Genomic DNA, 17500 nt, shown 5'->3' with positions numbered 1-17500 from the left:
AATAAGCCCTACTATAAATAACAGAGACATAGTTCGACATCGCTACCAGAGCCTAGAAGAATTTCCTTGTCAGTTTGTGCGTGAGAGAGAAAGCGCGAGATAAAGACCAAATGAAATTAACAATTATGTCCCCTTTCTCTGCAGAATTAGTCGAAGAAGACGGCGGGGAATACGTTTGCGTGGCCTCCTCTCCTCGAGGAGTGACAGAAGCCAGAGCCATGTTGGTTGTGACCCCTCCTTCCAACCTCGAAGTGGTATTCCAGAGGGCTCCCGACCCCGATACAGCCCCTGGTCCCCCTGACACTCCTACTGTATCTTCAGCCAATGTCTCTGCTGCTACCCTTCAGTGGGATATCCCTTCTAGACAAGGTTAATAATTTATTATTATTATTATTATTATTATTATTATTATTATTATTATTAGCCAAGCTACAACCCTAGTTGGAAAAGCAGGATTGCAATAAACTTGATAAATTCTTATTTCAAGTAGATATGCTTTCAATGCTTATCAATTTATTAATTAGTCACATTATCTATATCCATCTTTTGTCTAAATAGTATGTCAAGGAAACTGTTGATGGAAATATCTTGTAGTTTGTAAGGCTTTGAAACGTAGATTTGGCTCCACTTTTGAGAGAGATCTTTTGCCATGTACAGTAGCCTATATGGCAATTTCGAGAGGCTCAAGTATCACTGATGGGATTCTCCACTATAGCATTTTCATAGTATTTTTAATAGCATTTTCTTATTCTTCCAATAAAACTTTGCTTTTCCAAGATTAACTTAATAGAGGCCTTATTCTTTTTTTCCTTTTCTTCTTTTTTTTCTTTTTTTTAACCTCAAGTGATTATTTTAAAGTAGATATAGAAAAGGGAAAGGGAAAATATGATTTTTTTGGGTTGATTTGTATAGATTCATTATTTTCAGTGTAATATCCATAGACATTTTTTTTTTTTTTACAGTCTTCCGTTGTATCCTATTTAATTTTCATCATCGTAAAGAATTGCCTATTGAGTTTTCATCCTATTAAATCCTATAGAGAGTTCTTCTGACACTTTTTAAATGACTCCAACCTTTTACAAATTGTTTTTCCCTCTAGTGTGTCATTTGAATTATTTAATTTTTACTTTTGCATATTTATAATCCATAAAAATTCCTTTTCCCACCGCTCATCACCCACCATCCCCTGCAGGAGCTTCCCCTGTGACGGGCTACAGCGTCGAGTACTACAGCAGCATGGAAGGCTCTTGGAAAGTAGCCACCGCCCACATACCACGCTCCACGTACACCCTCTCGCCCATTGACCGAGCCGTCAGATACGGGGTTACGGTACGCGCCCACAACTCCCATGGCGTGTCCGAACCCTCTGGAATAGCCGAAGTCAGCGGGAGCATGGGCTGGGAGAAGGCTGGAGAGGAGGAGGCCAGTGTCAGGGAAGCCAAAGTGATACTCCAAGAGGCTGTCTTCTCAGGAGCATCGTCGGCTAAACTCCTGTGGCAGGTATGGGTGTTTGAATTAGTACTATGAAAACTAGAGTTGAGAATACATTATTTTGTTTTGATTTATTTGTATATTTATTTAATTGTTACCCAGTCTACACTAAGAAATTTAAAATAGAGAATACATTTTTTGTTTAGATTATATATATATATATATATATATATATATATATATATATATATATATATATATATATATATATATATATATATATATATATATTATTATTACCCAGGCTACACTTTGCGTGGTGTTGTATTTTAACTTAAAATTTTGTGCATTGGTAAATATGTATTATTTCTGTAACGTAACATACTGAGTGGTGGGCCTTTATTTTCGTTTTATAATAATATTGTTTCTAATCTGAAATTATTATTTTGTAACGCAAAAGAAACTTTCAATAATTAATTTGCCTCTTTTAAAACATATTTTTTCTTTATTTGTAGGTCGTAATAGGAACGCTTTCCAAGAATATGATAAATTTATGTGCAAAGTTTCTAGTTCGTTAATTTTCTTTGCAGAGCATTTCCTCGTTATCCTTCTAAAGCAGTGATAAATATGTCACCCTTCTAATCCTTGCTCTGAGGATCTCCGTCTTTCTTTTTGTTTATCCTTTCCCCTGTTTTTATGATTTGATAGACGCCAGACATAAAAATCCTAGATGTGATATATTATCTTTTGCGAGCGGTTTGTACACTCATAAATAGAGATACTGCGCCATCTCACGTCTCGTATTATAATTACTGTCGTTTCGGGTCAAGCAGCGCCATCTTTTGGTGGATTTTATGGATACTTCGTCCCTCGAGAAGTGCAATTTCACAAGAAATAAAAGACAACTCTGATATTCAAACGTTTATAACCACCATAATCGTTAATCGCTATCCATTTTTTTCTTATATAATGTAAATATTCATTTCATTAACCAAATTTTGCTGAACGCTTCATACACATTTGTGAATTATCGATTTGAATAATTATTGGGTAACATCCTTTGTTTCCCCCAAGAAATACATCTATAACCCGTCCTTGTGGTTGTGAGACTATAAATTTTACCATTTTTCTCTTGAAAGTGTAGGACGTACAAATTTAATTTCGTTTGCCAGGTCGAGGAAGACATCGGAAAATCTCTATAGGATTTTGTAAAGAGATTTGGGGAAACGGAAGCCACCTAGGGAAACGTTTCACCTGTATGTTTTCCTGTTCTTTTTTTGTGTAAAAGCGAGAATTTTTGGAGTGGAAACTGGCCGGCGTACATCTTTCAGCTCTTGCAAACAAAAATATGGTAAAAGCAATATCGACTCGCTTGTTTTCATCGTTTATTTGATACGCGTCTAACAGTAAAGATGAACGCTCTGGCTGGAAAATTTTCTTTTTAATGTATGGAATAACTCTAAACATAGGAACTGGTATTTTTTTTTCTAAATTGGAGTTACATTATTTGGCATTTACTGTGAGAAGTTGGAGCTAAATCTGATATATATATATATATATATATATATATATATATATATATATATATATATATATATATATATATATATAAATAAATAAATAAATAAAACAAGGAACTGACTATCCTTTGATATATCTAGCCAATGAATCCCCTATGGATTTAGTCAGTTATAGAGATGACTGGTGAAATCTAACCGAGGTCCTTTGCGTCAATAGGCGTAGGAGATGATGATGATGATGATGATATATATGTATATATATATATATATATATATATATATATATATATATATATATATATATATATATATATATATATACGCACACACATATATATATATATATATATATATATATATATATATATATATATATATATATATATGTATATATGTGTGTGTGGGGGGGGCATATTTTTTATTAAGTTGAGAAAGTTAGAAAAGCAAACTTAGATTCACTGTTGTCTCCATTAACGGAAACCCTTGTTTCATCTATATTTTCTCTTGTTTTATTTACACTACCTCACCTATCCATGCGTGTAAGTGAAGTATGTGAAGCCTCAGGAACGTTTACGTAGTTTTAGTAAGATTTGCCTCTTTCTTGACCAAGCTTTGACGTCAATAAGTGATCTAATTTTGAGCTGTCTTTTAATTTTGCCTAGCAACTGAACTATACACAGATTTATTAATTTTTTCAATTACCTCTGTGCATTTGTGTTAGGATGCTTCTTGAAAGAAAATTTTAAGACATATTTGGGAAGATTGTGTAGGAGGGGATTTTGGAGAAGTAAATCAGTCTCGGAAATGTTTTCTGGCGATTATCAAAAACAGATTTTAATAAAAAATTTTGAAGAGTCCCGAGGTTGGTTTTTTTTTTTTTTTTTTTTTTTTTTTTTTTTTTTTTAGATTGATTGAAAACCATGTGCATGTAGACCTTTAAATGATTACGTTTTAATTTAGTGTAACTAACATAAATTAGATGATATTTTGCAATATGAAATTATGATAACTTCCAGTACATCAGAAATTGTGCAAATTCGTAAATATAAGCAGGCGTGCATGATCATTTAACCACTTTTAGTAGATTTAATAGGAGCAATATTCATCTATCTACAGTAAATAACTTTTTACTCACGTTAACTTTCAACCTTGAAGGGTATTCCTTTCAAATACCAAGAGAAGAGATGCTGGTCCAAACGTAATTTGTTATTAAAGGATGTTTGAACTAGTGTATGTGATTGTTGGCAACTTGTGACAAAGACTTTGCTTCCTGAATACCAAACATTGCACAGCGCAGATTCGCTCGCAGACAATCATAAATGCTTTGAAGGGTTTCCGAACTGATTTACCAGACTTCCACGTTCTGTGTGCGGGAAGTCACATAAATGATTCAGAGCTTGATGCATGTACAGTAGGTGAGGGGAGACACACGAACCAAAATGGAAACACAGCATCTCGTGTAGACCAAGGTATTTCGCATGTCTGCCGACGCCTTCGCTCTCGATGATGCTGCCATTTTTCTTCGCCTTTTTTTTTTTTTTTTTTTTTTTTTCGCATGTGGGTGGAACATACCAACGAAGGACTAGGTGGGGGGGGGCGGGTTGGGGGGGGGGGACTTATGAAAGGTTGTTCCGAGAGGGGGTGCGACTGTATAATGATAAATGTACGTATTTTGAAGGAAATGTAGAAATAGATTAATGAAAAGAAATGCTGATTTTAATGGGAAAAATTACGACTTAAGAAATTTAATGCAAAAATTTGGGACACTGAAAGGTTATATACATATATATATATATATATATATATATATATATATATATATATATATATATATATATATATATATATATATATATATATATATACCAACGAAGGACTAGGCGTGAGGGGAGGGGGTGTTATGAAAGGTTGTTCTGAGAGGTGAGGGAATTTATTCGAGTTATTTCTCGGCTAAGAAATTTATTTCTATTTGTTCCTCGGCACTTTTTTAAAAGTGAAAATTCTGTTTCCCGTCGGTTCTTTTCCTTTTCATTTTCTGTTTCCGCTTTTTTTCCCCCCGAGTGGACTCTCTGTAGATTGCATTGTTGCCAAGTATTTTTCGATGGCTTTCGTTTACTACGTATCCCTTTGTTTTGACTTTTTAAATTGTCATGTATGTTTGCTATTGTATTGGTAGTTATTTTTATATCTATTTCGTGTTAGATTGTTTTTTTCTTTTGTTACGTCGACCCGATCGCAAAGAGGATATTTGTGACTGATGAAATATGAATCTTGAGGGCTTCCGACATGGAATTTTAAAGGCAGACAATATTTCTAGATGGAAATCAATAATAATTGATGGAAAACAAGGAAACTGAACAATCCTGTCACTATTCACCTTCGTTGGGGGCGCGACTGTATGTTGATAAATGTACGTATTTTGAAGGAAATGTAGAAATAGATTAATGAAAAGAAATGCTGATTTTAGTGGAAAAATTTGGACTTAAGAAATTTAATGCAAAAATTTGTGGCACTGAAAGGTTATATATATATATATATATATATATATATATATATATATATATATATATATATATATATATATATATATGTGTGTGTGTGTATATATATATATACATATGTGTGTGTGTTTGTGTATGTATGTATGTATGTATATATATGCAAGGTGTATACTAGAAAGGTGAAAAATTACAGTTTAGTATTTAGATTATTGCCATCTGATTTGTATTTGTTTTGTCAATTAAGTAAAATAAGAAACTTTAATTCTGAATTAAAAATTATAAAGATAATTATAAAGATAGCATTAGGGTTTTTTTCTTTATTAAAGATTTATCTTTTGGGCAGGTCCTTTAACGTCAGCTATCTTCTAGTAGATGACATTACAATATACGTCATGCAGTAAAGGATTATATTTTAAGGCTATTTAATTTAATTTACCAACGTAATGTTTGCCAGTGCTGTTATTGTTAATAATAGTATTGATATTTTATGCCGCACAAATGCCATGTTTCATTATTTATATAGGCCTATTCATGCGCCAGCTTTTGTCATATGGTTAAGCCTATTATCTTTTGAATTTTTCTCAAAATGTGGTTAATATCCTTTCGTCTCAGTGGGGTATGGAAATCAATTTCAGCCCAAGAATTAGAAACAGAAAAATCTAAGCTGTGTCGACGTACATCCTCTAATGAGAGAGAGAGAGAGAGAGAGAGAGAGAGAGAGAGAGAGAGAGAGAGAGAGAGAGAGAGAGATTGCAAACTCGAGTCCTCGATTTGCCGATAGAGAAAGAAGGCGAAATGTTGGTAAATATAATCGATGAATTGGATGCCGGAGTTAGTGATTGAAGTTTTCTGTCCACCAGCAATCACAATAAAACAGGTTCCAATTTCATATTTGAGTATAGTCTTTGTCAACTAAGTTTTGTATTAACTACTGCATCCTGTGATCAGGGAATATACCTCTTAAATGGAAGGCAGATAATGCATCAACATAAATTCGCCGATGTATATATATACGTATTTCCATTCTTCTGTCTTTTGAATGGGAAGGTGATTTACTTTAAAATTGGAATTCCTTACAAATTTGTTAAAAAAAAAAAAAATATTCTTACTGAAGTGAAATTTGTTATGTACGAAATACATGTTTTTCTTGTATTTGTGGTTATTAGTTCAGAATTTTCTATTCTGTGCCTATAACAGAGAACACAGATTTGCTTGAAAGTCAGAGAAATTGTAGAAATTTCATACTTTTATCTTAGAGAACTTGGATAATAAAATAGCATTGAAAATACGAAGGCAAATATTTGAAAGAAATATGCATTTGCGTTTATTGATTCGTTTAAGCGGGTTTATTAATTCATTATTTTATGATCCAAGTAAATATATCAGGGAAGACTTTTTTCTTTATCTATAATCCTTTGACAACATGATGACGTCAGGGATTAAGGTGACAATTTTCTATTAGGATTAAAGATTGGAGATTTGTGCCAAAAGTAGAAATGATTAATTTCCCATAAGCTTAATTCACAATTAATTATTATTATTATTATTATTATTATTATTATTATTATTATTATTATTACTTGCTAAGCTACAACCCTAGTTGGAAAAGCAAGATGCTATAAGGCCAAGGGCTCCAACAGAGAAAATAGCCCAGTGAGGAAAGGTAATAAAGGGCAATTTTACAAGCAGCCTCAACAAAATATTAATTACAATTAAAACAATTATGTCAGTTAGTTAAGATGAACCTAGAAACTAAATAGCAGCAACAGTAATGAAAGCAATGTTGACATTATTATTATTATTATTATCATTATTATTATTATCATGCTGGTGAGGATCTCATTATAAACAAATGGGATTGTAACGGCATTGATGATAGCAATAATGATAATGATAATATATATATATATATATATATATATATGTATATATATATATATATATATATATATATATCCATATATATATATAAATATATATATATATATATATATATATATATATATATATATATATAGATACATATACATATACATATATATATATATATATATATATATATATATATATATATATATATATATATAATATATATATATATATATATATATATATATAGCTGAGTTGCTAATAATGATCAAGCAAACTCAATTTAGATTTTCTGTTAGTGCTTTTTTTAAGGTACAGAGCAACATTTTTATTTATGGCTAAAAAGAAAATAACGAAACTAAGGGTGAAAAAAAAGCCTTTTGCTTAACAGCCCTGGGTGTAGCGAACATTGGAAATTTTACGGTGAATAATATTGCGCTTGTAATATTTTTTGTGAATTTCATTGGAACAAGACTATGTTATGCAGAAAAGGCGAAGTATATTGCCAAAAAATATACAGCGAAATTTTGCAATCATTTTGATGGATTGAGCAAGAAAATTCAGGTTTGTTCGAGGTTGCCTCATGTTTGTTTAGCCATATTTTAGGTTTATCTATATTTCGTTTATCATGTTTATACTAGAAACAGTCTTTCTTTACACGGTACCTCTGTTATTACCATAATCATCATCATCAGCCGTTTTTAGTACAATGCAGGACAAAGGCCTCGGGCTTGTCCTTCACTGTTTATGGTCTTTCTATCATAATATATGGCATTACTTTATCATCTTTTGTCATGACAGTCTGTATTTCGAGTTTTTTTCTAATTTTTCATTTAACTGTAAAATATTGTTTAAATTCATTTGTAATTTAGTTTTTACATTTCCACATTAATATATTTTAACATATTCAATTTTCAATCATGGCAATTAGAGTGAAGCATAGTTAGCGTATACTATACTTATTTCAAAAATTAGATATTTAACTTTCATAGTTTTTTTATGAATTACTCGCTATCATTAACTTATAATGTTAATTTCATTGATTACATGTTAATTTCCACTGTTAGGCTAATACATTCACCTTACTTTTCGATTATAAAAAACTCTAACTTTGGGCTCCACGCTTTGGAAATCAATGATTTTAATGAAAGTTCTCTTAAATGAGGAATCATCAGCGGAGACGCTAGCGAACCATCTCAACTCCCTTGCCTTGCATTGTGATCTAACAATAGAAAAACATTTTTTCCTCTTTTTTTCTATTCTTTTCTTTCTCCAACAAACTGTCTATAACCACCGACCTACTCCCTTCTCTCCCCCCCCCTCACTCTTCCCTATCCTATCTCCTCAACCCCCCCCCCCCCAGGTTAATAGGTCCTTCAACAGGACTCTGCAGTAATGTGTCTCTTGGTCTCTCTCCCTCGAGGACTAAAGATCCTTCCAGGTCACTTCATTTACCATTGTTGCTTTCTTCGTCTTTCTGGGCGATGAGGAGGAGGGAGGGGAAGGAATGAGGGAGGGGACGGGGTGGGGGAGGGGGGAGTAGATTGCTGTCCCCCAGTCGAGGGGTTGGATTAAATGGGTCTCCCTTCTGTGTTATTTTTCCATTCCATACCATGTTTATCTAGTGGTTCAGAACCAGTTTCTCTCTCTCTCTCTCTCTCTCTCTCTCTCTCTCTCTCTCTCTCTCTCTCTCTCTCTCTCTCTCTCTCTCTCAGAGGTTTTATTTACATTATTGCTTGTCTGGGATTTGTTCTTTTTCTATAGTCATATAATCGCTTTTAGTGAAATGTCTAGCGTTGTTTACATTTGAGGTGTACTTCAGTGTTTTATTCGTGTTTAAATATGCTTATTTAGACTTCACAGTTTTAGTTATTAGTTTCGAATAACAAAATTATCAAAGTATAGGGATTTATCAATGATTTATTAACAACGCCGGATAACCTCAACATAGTTTTATTGATTTACATAATCTAGTTTTATTCATGCTTCTACCTCTATGCTTGAGCTTGCTTTGTGTCTATGTAGATGCATTCTCTATTGAGGAAACAACTATAGGGAAGTAAATACGGGGAGAAAGGTTAATAAGCAAATGGATCTTGGAATAAAAGACGCAAATGGAGAGATGCTGCCGGACGTGAATGCAGGTATGGGTCTGTGGAATTATTATATTTTAGAATTGGTGAGTGTGGTCAGTAGAGAGACAGGGGTGAATATTGCATTATTTGTAAGGTTTAATGGAAGGCTGAGGATGCTTGTGAAAGTGACTGTTGAGGATGTAAGAGTAGTTAAGAGGTTAAAGATAAGAGAGATACTAGTAATAGATGGAATTATAATGAAATACTGGAGTAAGTGTTGATAGTTGGATTAGGTGGCTGACCAGAGTTTTTTATGCATGTTTGATTAAGGGAAAGGTCCCAAAGGAATAGGTGAGATGCAAAATTTGTGCATTGTATAGGCTATATAAGGGTAAAGGTGATAAGGCTTACTTTAAGAGTAGAAGTGCATGGTAGGCCTTTGAATGATGAACTAAAACAGGTGACAGATAGGTAGAGAACAACGTGGGTTTAAGTAAGGAAGAGGTGATCAGATGTTCGTAATGAAACAGTTCTATGAGAAGTTTGTAAGGTAAGAGAATGTTATATGCGGCATAAATTGATCTAGTGAGAAATTTATGATAGAATTGATAGAGTAATACGTAAGATATTGAGCATCTATCGTATATATTGTAGGCTGTCGGAAGCAATTAAAAATTTGCGTTTTTACTGATTGCGAACAATGAAGAAAAACTGCAGAAGTTGTTAAAATAGATTCAAAGTGTTTGTTAAAGGAGGAAGTAGAAAATAAATGGAGACAAGAGTATGGTAATAAGAGATGGGAAGATGCGGAAAAGGATAAGGCACAGGACGGGAGAAGTAAGGAAGGTAACAGAATATGTACAAAAGGTTGATGAGAGACTAGAGTTGCTCATGGAAGTCAAGGTAACATGTTAGAAGGGATTATTGAAACAACTTTTCTTTATGTGAAATAGGAATGTTAGATGCTTTAAAAAAAAAAAATTGACGATGTTTAGACGAAGCGTACAGCATGTGTCGTGTGAAGAATTGATAAGATTAGAAATTGTAGGGCTAGGAAGTGGTAAAAGAATTAGCATAAGTTAAAGGATAGATCTGGGTAATTATTATAAAGGTTAGCTTGGCCATGGGGGAAAATTCATTATAATAGACTAGTGAAAGGATTGTATAATACCGATTATCCAAGATGTAAGAGGAGAGGAATGTCTGGAAATGGTTGGATAAATGGTGTTGAGAGACATCTGGAAAAGAAGGGCCCAGATACCTAGGAAGTGCAATAGTGCATGTAAGATAGGGATGGAGGTCTTGGTGCATGAAAGGGTCTCTAAGAGCTGCTAGTAAGCCTTCTATGTAGACGTATGAAGGCTAACTTTGTCGAAGTTTTACGGCACCGAGTGTTCATCCATGATTTAGCAGTTCAAGGATGAAGGTGGCAGCGACTCGAGTTGTTCTTTGTGGGCCACTCCATGTTAGTGAAAATGGCTTATTGTAGAAATTTACATATAGTGGCAGCAACTCTTCACTTTTGTGGGTTGCTGGGAAAGAAGATATAGCATTCTTGCCGTTCTGTTCTGTGTGAAAGTCTGAAAATGGCCAGGCCATGTGGTTTTCGGACCCATGCCATTTACCGATATTGGGTAAAGAAAGAAAATAGAATTCCTTGAGTCCTGAATGTGGGACAAAAGCGAAAAACTGTATGATGGTTTATTAGTTCTAGGAGGGAAAGCTGGGTGTTTAAGTATTTAATGAGATCAGGCAAAGTGCTGAAATTGGAAGTAGAGAAAGAATGATTACATCTGAAGTAACTAGAAGCTGTAAAGCGAGAAAGTAAGTAATGCTGTAGCTTTAGGTTAGTGATTTTATCGACATATGGTAGGGAAAATCTATAATGATAAGTGCATATTCTCCAGGAATTCTTAAAGATTATGGGAAAATATTTTATCTATGGCATTCTTAATCCGTAGTTAACTGGATTTGAAGAATATAAAAGGGTAGTTTTGATAGCTTGTGTTGGATTGATGGAAAACATTACTTCCCAAAAATTCATAATTACTGACCAGAGAGGAAAGGGTGAGGGGGGAAGTAGATTGCTGTCCCTGGTCAAAGGGTTGGATTTGATGTATTAGTAAAAACAGGATAAGACAACAGACTGGTGGATTTAACAGCGAGGTTAAAGTGAAAGTTAAGATAATTAGAAATCTAAGTTGGAGAGAGAGGGATGATAAAAGTGGCCTTAATGGTAATGAAGACCAGTGATTTTGACAAGACGGCATGTGAAATGACATAAGGGGAGAGATTTAATGAAAAGGGGTTAGGGTTAAGTATAAACTTATGGAAGGAATAGGTGAGGAGTTTATGAAATTCCATGATGGTGCAATTGGGCCAGCAGGGAGTTTTTATAGTTATAGGAGAGTAGGAAGAGGGAGTAAGAACATTAAGATGAGGATTAGGAAATGGGAGTGTTAGTGGGAAAGCAAATAGGTTATTTGTGATGTAGCTGCATGTAAGAAGAGAAAAATTATCATGTACAGATATAGGGATGCAGAAGTTTGGATAAAATAGTGAAGAAGATTATACGAGTGTTGGAAAGAATAGGAAGAGGCTTGGAGAGGCTGTGTAAATTAAATCGTGAATGTATAAAGCAATTTTAAAGCCAATTCGCCTTTTATGTAAATGAAGTATATAAGGAATTCGAATGAAATGAGAAAACTTGGAGTTGTTAAAAATATTTTTTTTATATATATATTATTTTTGTTGGAGAAATGGAATGGTAAGGTACGTACAGATAAATAGACGAAGACTTGTTAGAATATCAGTGTAAATAAAAAAGATGGATCAGTGTTTTGAGGAGATGTGGTGATATGGAAAGAATTAAAAAGACATGTTGATGAAAATATTATATGATAAGAAAGTCTTAGAAGGGAAAATACTGGAAAAGTTAGAGAGTACTGGATAAACAGCTTGTAAGAGGTACTGGAATGGAGGGTTCTTGGTATCCAATAACCGTGCGAGTATGAAAAAGATAGATGTGAAGTGTCTAAAGTTGTGGAAGATTTATGCTCAGGGGGCTCATCCATGATTCGACAGTTAAAGTATGAATGTGGTTGTCTTTTTAAGTCAATTCCTGTTAGATAAAACCATATATATATATATATATATATATGTATGTATGTATGTATATATATATATTTACATATATGTATATATATATATATATATATATATATTTATATATGTATACATATATATAATGTATGTATATATATATATATATATATACACACACATATATATTGCCCAAGCGACCAAACGTGTTTCAAGATGTTACGTCGTAATTGACATTCCAATGTGTGAAATCTATTTTATCATCTTTGAAAATTATTATTATTATTATTATTATTATTATTATTATTATTGTTATTATTATTATTATTATTAATTAAGGAAAAGAAACGCACATCATCGTCATCCGAGTTTTCATTAACATTCTAAAAGAAAGAAAAAGTAAAGATGCCAGAGTCTCCCAAAGGCACTTTTAATTAATGTTACCAAACTGGAAACTTGAATCAAATATTTGCTCATCTTTGACTTTTAATAATTCACTTATATCTCTTTACGCTGCCTTGACCTCTTGTATTTACAGTGCGAGACTCTTTGGAAATATGCCTGCATTTATTCTCTCTCTCTCTCTCTCTCTCTCTCTCTCTCTCTCTCCATTGAGAAAGTTTTCAAAAAATAGAAAAAGCAGCATTAATTCATATAACCTTTACAGTCTCTCTCTCTCTCTCTCTCTCTCTCTCTCTCTCTCCATTGATAAAGTTTTCAAAAAATATGAAAAAGCAGCATTAATCCATATAACCTTTACAGTCTCTCTCTCTCTCTCTCTCTCTCTCTCTCTCTCTCTCTATTGGGAAATTTTTCAAAAAATAAGAAATAGTAGCATTAATCATATAATATTTACAGTCTCTCTCTCTCTCTCTCTCTCTCTCTCTCTCTCTCTCTCTCTTGGGAAAGTTTTCAAAAATAAGGAATGGCATTAATCTTATAATCTTTACAGTGACTCTCTCTCTCTCTCTCTCTCTCTCTCTCTCTCTCTCTCTCTTCATTTGTTTGTTAATTTGTGTAATTTCTCATAATTCCTTGGAGCTCACTTCATCATCTTGTTCTTAATTTATTCGTTATTCGCTCTGTCACAAGCCGGCTGTTGTATCGTATACTGTGAGGCTAGGTTGGCCCACTGTAAACGCTACCAACGTTTATTTACAGCACACCTCACCCCACCCCCCTCCCCCGTTGCGGTGTTATTTTTTTCATTCATCCGCTTTGATCTCTTTCCCCCAGTTTTCCAACTTGTTTAACTTTGACATCATGTAGAATTTTCCTCGCTCAAGACCAAATCCTCTTGGCAATTTCTTTGAGGATCTGCAAACCTGAGTCAGTTGTTTTATTAATTTACTGCATCATGAATAGTAATAGTAGAGTGCGTCCATATACCTTTAATAACTCGCTTAGCACAGTCTAATTTTGAGACTACCTGTTTGTTTCTAGTTTATAGGTAGTTTAGCTGTATCGTGGATTACAGCTTAGACATTTATTTATCTGTTTCTGTATATCTAAACATCTGTGCCCAAATATCCTGTGTAACTGTTCAGTTTTGTTTGTTTTCTCTCCATCAGCTTTTGACCCTTTCCCCACATATTTTCCTCTTCGTCTCTGTCATTATGTATATCACCTCGGTAGTATGTAAATAGACAACGTATTTCATACATATTTATTTGATTTATAGCTCTAAAATTTGTAGGTGTGACAGTGAATGTAATATTTTGCAATTATTTCTAACACAATTTTTTCTTATTCACTAAACTCCCATTCTTCCGGAAATGTAAACCATAAAAATTCCGTTTCATTTTTTTTAAGTTGCTGTTTTAGAACCATGTGTCTTTTCATCTTGTAATTGCAATTATGAATTCATGAAACGAGATTGAAAATCCAGGCAACTTTCCTTATAAAGAATAAAGAAACAAAAAAGGTATTGCTGTTGGATATTGTCAGGTAAAGAGTATTAAAAAAGGATAAGAATGACTTTGAGGATAAAAATATAAAAGCTGAGCGTCGAGGTCGAAAGTTATATAAGCTGCAGGATCCTGGAAGTTGGGGCGCCAAGATGACGAAAAAGCGACAAGACGAAGGTGTGGAGTTAGTGGTAATTTCCTCTCTCTCTCTCTCTCTCTCTCTCTCTCTCTCTCTCTCTGTCCAGAAGAAGTTAGTGTTCCCCATCTGTTGTGAGAATCTAAAAAAAAATCTGCCACTCTTCGTGGTGGAAATGATAAGCGAGAGGATGATCTTTGCTTCCCTTTTGCATGTGTCACTGGATGGGGGAATTGTTTAAAGCCTCTTTGCTTTTATTTTATATGCGTTTCCTCAGATGCAGGAATAATGACTATAAGAAAATATAGGTAGAATATGTTGTGGAAACTAGGTGAGGGTCGAAGAGTGCGTCTAACAGCACTATAAAATGTTATTCTGATCGAAGAGAAAATAGATAAATCTCCCCTATATAATAATGAGCATGTGTCTGGATATATATATATATATATATATATGTATATATATATATATATATATATGTATATATATACAATTCCAGTCACGCTCAGACGTATAACTAATCGGTCTCTCCCCGTCCCTCGGCTCGGAGGAGAGAGGTAATAAGTCATACTCTGGTGAGAATGTTATGCGCGTGTGAGCATATCTATCTAAAAATGACGGGTCGTTTACACTAGTAAATAAATAAAGGGGCCCAGTAATCCAATTAGAAAAGTAAATAGATATTGATAAACATTTCACTGAAACAAGTAGGCATGAATGAAGTATTTAAAAAGCTTGTAAGATTGACAGCCATTCATTAATTAGCGTCCTATATATTGCACTAATCGTCTCCATATTTGTTTGAGTGATCGTTATTGTCAGCCTCTGATTTTTCTTATCAAGGTGTTATGTTCTATCTAAGTTTACCGACGGATTGGTTATCTTCATTACATTATCAGATACATTTAAAGAAAGCAAATGAGAAGATAGAGAGAGAAAGTGGGATCTATTCCCAAAGGAGATAATTAGCGGATGTCTTTCATAGAATTCTTTTGTCAGGTCTAAAGGAAAAAGAGGAAATTCCAGAGCCCAGTCGTTGAGGAAGAAAAAACAGACCCTCGTTAGGTGACTGCTAACCTTAACAACGTCAAAGGAAATGTGTGCTTGAAAAAGGAGTGATCTGCTAAATTGAGAGAGAAATGACAAAGACAAGGAAGGAGTTGATAGGTTTAATGTAAAACTGATCTTAAGGACAGCTTCCTCATTTCTCATGAACAGTGATCATGTAGCAGTGAACATTGAAATGAAAGTAAAATGATGTAATGACTATTAAAGTGGGTTGAATCATTATCAAAATCATTCTTTGAAGAGTAGGTAAATTGGACAACATTTGTGAACAGAAAGGCTTTTACAAATAACCCCATGAGGGTTAAAGGGAAAATACTCCAGTCACCGACATTTGAAAGAAAATCCGTATTCCCATGAGTTAGAAATTAGTTTTCCTGAAAAGAGGAGTGAAATTAAGACTACCGGGTATTTTAAGGATTTTTGTGAATACCAATCCACCGATCGATTGGAAAACAATCAGGTCTTTTATCATTTGAAAAAAAAAGATAACTTGAGCATGAAAACACTTAGTTAAAAGTCTGAGTTAGCTAAAGAGAGCAGAATTGTGATTGAAGATTCACAACGAATGGAATCTTTACAAATGAAGATAAACTGAAAATCCTAAAAAGTCAATTGTTAAATATTCAGATTAAATATATACAGCCCCTTTGATCAGCAGTATTGATGTCAAATCTCCTTTACATATCCGATTATCTCTTGATGTTCCAGTAGCTTTTGTATTATTTCAGAATATCCTTTGAACATTTGGTATTTCACATTGTAGCTGATAAAATCATGGAAGAACGCAAGTTGGAAGATTTAATTTCTGCTTTGTAAAACTAAGTGAATTGGCTAATTTGAAGCTGTGTGATTTAAATTAATAGAGACAGATTATACTCGGCAGTTAGATTATTCGAATAAGTATTGACGGATATGGAAAGACAGTATAAAGACAGTATATGTTTGACAGAGGTTTTTAATTATTTCAATAAATACTAAATATAATTATATTCTCTCCACTGTTAGACCAATTAATTGATTTTTTTCATTCAAGTCTTATGTGATAACCAAATATTGAACTGCAAAATTTTAAGAAATAAGGATTGAAATTGATTACATTCATACACATACAATTATTTAAAGCTTTTTGTGTTTACACAATTATTACTCAATAATGTTGGGTAATGTAAAAACGACAAATGACTCTTGATTAGAAATGACCAAGAAAAAAGATGGAAGCATTAGAACCGACCAAATTCTTGGGAGAAGTCCCGAAAAAAAAATAATCTTTTTATAGAATTTTCCCATCTTTCCCCCTACTCTCCCTCTCCCCCATTTACTCCCCAGAAAGGTCGCCATAATGGACATGTGCATAAAAAGTTGGAAAAGTTATATTCCTATTTGGGCTGGCGAGGGAACTGTTGAAGACGGGCAATCAAACTCTCGTTAGGTGAATGGAAATTATGAATCACTCAAGAAAAGAAGAGGAAGAGTCAGACCAACACTTCAGCCTTCTACGTCTTCCGCTGCTCCTTTCTACTTTTTCTCTACTGATTTTTTCGGTTCTGGCAGTTCTCTTTTGCTTATTTGAGGAAAGTATGATGCTACCTCTCTCTCTCTCTCTCTCTCTCTCTCTCTCTCTCTCTCTCTCTCGTTTTCCGAAGATTTTATTATCATTTATAACCCGCGGAAATATCAAGGAAAGAAGTTTCGAACAGATAAATTTTGTAAAAAAAAAAAAAAAGATAATTTGAGATGAATATAACCATTTCGAGAACGATAGAGGACGCATCTTTTCACGCCACTGATTCTCTCTCTCTCTCTCTCTCTCTCTCTCTCTCTCTCTCTCATTCTTCTTCTGACTCATTTTCCTGAGATTTTAGTATCATTTATAACCGCGGAAATATCAAGG

At 33.6% G+C, this 17500-nt stretch overlaps 1 protein-coding gene across 1 annotated transcript in view; it reads left to right on the top strand.

The window, feature by feature from the left end:
* The window catches only part of LOC137616980 (roundabout homolog 2-like), a 792816-nt gene that overhangs the window by 650024 nt on the left and 125292 nt on the right, over nt 1-17500 (top strand). The window contains 2 exon segments of the mRNA XM_068346846.1: nt 145-369; nt 1193-1500. Coding sequence (XP_068202947.1) covers nt 145-369; nt 1193-1500 — 533 coding nt within the window.

Source organism: Palaemon carinicauda, chromosome 23 (assembly GCF_036898095.1).
Source record: "Palaemon carinicauda isolate YSFRI2023 chromosome 23, ASM3689809v2, whole genome shotgun sequence".
Lineage (NCBI taxonomy): Eukaryota > Metazoa > Arthropoda > Malacostraca > Decapoda > Palaemonidae > Palaemon > Palaemon carinicauda.
The sequence above is the reverse complement of the archived record's forward strand: the minus strand, read 5'-3'. Positions and strand labels throughout refer to the sequence as shown.